Below are 3,810 nucleotides of genomic sequence, written 5' to 3' on the forward strand. Positions count from 1 at the left end.
ACCAGGATGGCCGAGTGGTTAAGGCGTTGGACTTAAGATCCAATGGACGTATGTCCTCGTGGGTTCGAACCCCACTCCTGGTATTCGGAGAACTTTTAGGGCAAATGGGTCTGTACTTGTGAAAGGGGGAAAAAAATATATACGTGCTTTCTACTTGGGAACTAATAAAGTAGCATATGTCAAAAAAAGCAAAAAAGAAAGTCGCAAGTGAGGAGTCGAATATTATCAAGCAAGATGAGCCGAAATAAAAATCTTCGATAAAGAAAATCAATTACAAATTTGTAATCACATTGACGCAGTAGGAGTTAAAATTCCATTTTTTTCTCAACATTGAGTGATTCCGTAATTTTTATTGCTCTTCTTGAATTGGAAGATAATATGCCAATACTTAAAATTATTTCATTAAATTTGTTTGAGGTATGTTTTACGAAGCCAGAATGTTCAGCTATTAAACAAAAATGTTTTGTGTCATATCTGTGATTTGTTTATTTGTTACGAAGTATAAAGAAGCATCCTCTAAGTGTGGTGATTCCATCATCTTTCAGGGGTTGTATTAACCTTGATCTGAAATTCGTTAAAGCCGTGTAGGGAAATAGGACATTCTGTTGACACTAGATGTCACTGTTGTATGTGACCATGACAACGCGCACACAACGGCTGAATTTCAAATTCCTTTCTACTGAACGTATATAGTGCACTACATAGACTTTAGAAGTTGTTATACCATACCCTATATAGGGCACTTACAAAGGGAGAAGGGAGTGATTTGGAATTCAGCCAAGGTGGGTATGACAAGGCAACTGACAGGAAGTGGCGGATGAGTTTCGTCCACACCTTTTCCGGTTTTTCATTCGGTGCTTGAGAGGCGGCTGCCTGCTGGGGCGAACGTAGGACCAAAGCCTATTATAGAATGGTGAGCCTTTACAGGTAACGTGAATATACATTTTGTTGACATTTTAGCGTTTATGAGAGTATTTTCACGTAGCAATTCATCTTAGCCAATTTCTGTACACTGTGTTATACTGAACGAGCTTGGGCTGTTCGGCTAGCTTAACGGCTAGCTGGCTAAAACGGTTAGCTTGGCTAACTTGTGCTCTGGCACTCCGGCTGTCTGACTTGACTCCCTGTCTCTGTCTCGCAGAGGGACGGCGGGAGGAATTCACACACAGGACGTTTGAAATCGATGCACATCGACTTAGGGAGACCCCGATGACAGCTGTTGTGGCAGGAAGAAAAAAATTCAAGCTTCTCCGACTGGCCTTTGAAATCTTTCCCTACCTCTATCTGAGAAAAGAAGCCCTGAACCGCGCGTTCACACGCTAAGAGGAAGTGCAAGAAGCAAAGCGAAGGCTGCTCGAGGCCTCAGCCGGGTTTCTGACAGCTCCAATGCCATGTCTAAGGCTGCTTTAACGTCTTAATTATCTTAAACTTGAGGATTACTGGGCGTTTCAGCTCTTACAGGTGTCGCAACAGAAGACGGTTCGTTCCTAATTTGAGAACAGTGTTGCTGAAACGCTTCACTTTATCCAAGGAGACCAGATCAGATTAGAAGCGCACCTTACTGCTGCTATTTGATCATTATGAACTCTGTGACAGATACACATCCTTTCATTCGCTAGTTCACACCCTGCTTCTGCATTTCCGTTTCTTTTCTTTATAAACTTTATAAACTGCTCCTCTGGGAGTTGACTGTTGATAGTTCATGTTGATTGACCAACTGGCATTCTCACAAAGTAACTGGTCCTACTTGACAAAGTATTCCCAGCAGCAATTCTCTTACACTTTCAGGTAACATTGCCTGTTGAACAGGTTTATAATTTTTTTTGGTTAGGGTGAAGGAACTATTTATGAACTATTTAAAAGATGGGGAAGATGCTGTCAAAGATATTTGGTAACAAGGAGATGAGGATATTGATGTTGGGCCTTGACGCAGCAGGTAAAACCACCATCCTTTACAAACTGAAACTGGGCCAATCGGTGACTACAATTCCTACGGTGGGCTTCAACGTGGAGACGGTGACCTACAAGAACGTCAAGTTCAATGTGTGGGATGTGGGAGGCCAGGACAAGATCCGCCCACTGTGGCGCCACTACTACACAGGCACGCAAGGCTTAATCTTTGTGGTGGATTGCGCAGACAGGGATCGCATAGATGAGGCTCGGCAGGAGCTGCACCGCATCATCAACGACCGCGAGATGCGGGACGCCATTATCCTGATTTTCGCCAACAAGCAGGATCTGCCTGATGCCATGAAGCCACATGAGATCCAGGAGAAGCTTGGACTCACGCGCATCAGAGACCGCAACTGGTACGTGCAGCCTTCGTGCGCCACCACAGGTGACGGACTGTATGAAGGCTTGACGTGGCTCACCTCTAATTACAAATCTTAATGACCGCTTGCTTTGGCCTGGACTATTTTAGTTAAGAAGGAGAAGAAAAAAATTCCAAGGAATAAACTTAATAACAGTTATTTCATTATGCTCAAAAAGTTTGAATTATATATTCATTTATTTTTCTGATTGTTGAAAAGACCCCTTAACTAATAATTTATAGCTTTGGATGAGATTGGGTTTGCTTGCTTTATAGCTTTCTATATTTTGTGGCCTGTGGGTCACCTCCCTCAATTAACTGTTGTGTAAAGCATTTCTGAGTTGTCTTTTTTTTCTTCTTTTTCTAATGCAGATTCTATATTTTTTTTCTTAAATCATGTAGGGCTTTCTATCTCTGATTCATTCTTTCTTTTTGATTTTTTGATTGGTTAAAGCTTGTTCTTTTTGACCCCTTCTGTCTGTTGTCTGTGTTTTTGGAGTCTGTGTGAAAAAAAATAATAATGAAGGTCTGTTTCCTGCAAATAGTCCATGGATGTGGTGTAAAGACAGCTTATTAATAAGCGAGATGTTTCAGACCATCTGTAGGACAGTTTTACTGACAAAGTTGTAACAAGCTTAATAGCCGATTGTTTAAGCGGTTAAACTTTACCATTCTCATGATGTCACTGGCATCACAAGATAGTTAAACTGTAAATGACCCCATGGAACATTTATTATATGCAAGTGTCTGATATTTACTCTGGAAAGAGCATATGACAGTCATAAACTGTTTAAAAAAAGAAGAATAAAAAAAAAAAATCTACATCACATTGTCACATGGTTCAAATTTGAGCCCTGGGGTTTCTTTACTATCATGTAGCCCAAAAGTCAAGTAAAGCAGCTGAATACAATTTTTTTGGTAACCCATTAAGTCCTTTTTGTACGGCTTCGGCTAATTTCAGTCTACCAGAATGTCACTTGAAGTCATATGTCTTCAGAATGTGGGGTTGTTGCCTACATTTCCACTGTTACTGCTTGCATCAGAGTGAACTGAACTAAATGGGGAATCTTTGACATGACTCATATTCTCTCATTGCTTTACTCATTTCAAAAACCATTGTACAGAGACTAATTGTAATTGTAACATCCAATTAAACTTAGACATTTTAAAGATTTTACTTTTATTCTTGTTTCGATCCATTTTTCAGACCTTGAAAGTCATTTCTTAACTGAGTTACCTACAGGGATTTTTACATTTTTTTCTAAATGGAATTTTAAGACGCAAGACTGAAATGAGTAAGGGGAATTTTTTTCTTTAAACAAAATCTTGTAGTTTCTCTTTGCGTTTCAAGCATGTGCTCATTATGTGAGTCCTCATTTGTCTGTAAATGGAAAGCTGTTTTGGTCATCAGGGTATATTTTATACTGTTTTACAAATCGGGACACTTTCAAAAACTCTGAGGTGTAGGAATGTAAAGAATGCAAGTCATGTTTAATATT

The 3,810-nt window shown here is 39.9% G+C and overlaps 1 protein-coding gene and 1 non-coding gene across 4 annotated transcripts; both read left to right on the plus strand.

Moving 5' to 3' along the window:
• trnal-uaa (transfer RNA leucine (anticodon UAA)) lies at positions 1-83 on the plus strand. The gene has a single exon. It is a non-coding gene; the product is annotated as a tRNA-Leu (tRNA).
• A 683-nt stretch (positions 84-766) lies between these two features.
• Positions 767-3,488, plus strand: arf6b (ADP-ribosylation factor 6b). 3 transcript variants are annotated; one of them, XM_017475275.2, is made up of 2 exons: positions 767-913; positions 1,142-3,488. In XM_017475275.2, the coding sequence occupies exon 2, from the start codon at positions 1,864-1,866 to the stop codon at positions 2,389-2,391; it is 528 nt and encodes a 175-aa protein (XP_017330764.1). In that variant the 5' UTR covers positions 767-913; positions 1,142-1,863; the 3' UTR covers positions 2,392-3,488.
• Positions 3,489-3,810: the final 322 nt, after the last annotated feature.

Source organism: Ictalurus punctatus, chromosome 9 (assembly GCF_001660625.3).
Source record: "Ictalurus punctatus breed USDA103 chromosome 9, Coco_2.0, whole genome shotgun sequence".
In the NCBI taxonomy this organism is placed as follows: Eukaryota; Metazoa; Chordata; class Actinopteri; order Siluriformes; family Ictaluridae; genus Ictalurus; species Ictalurus punctatus.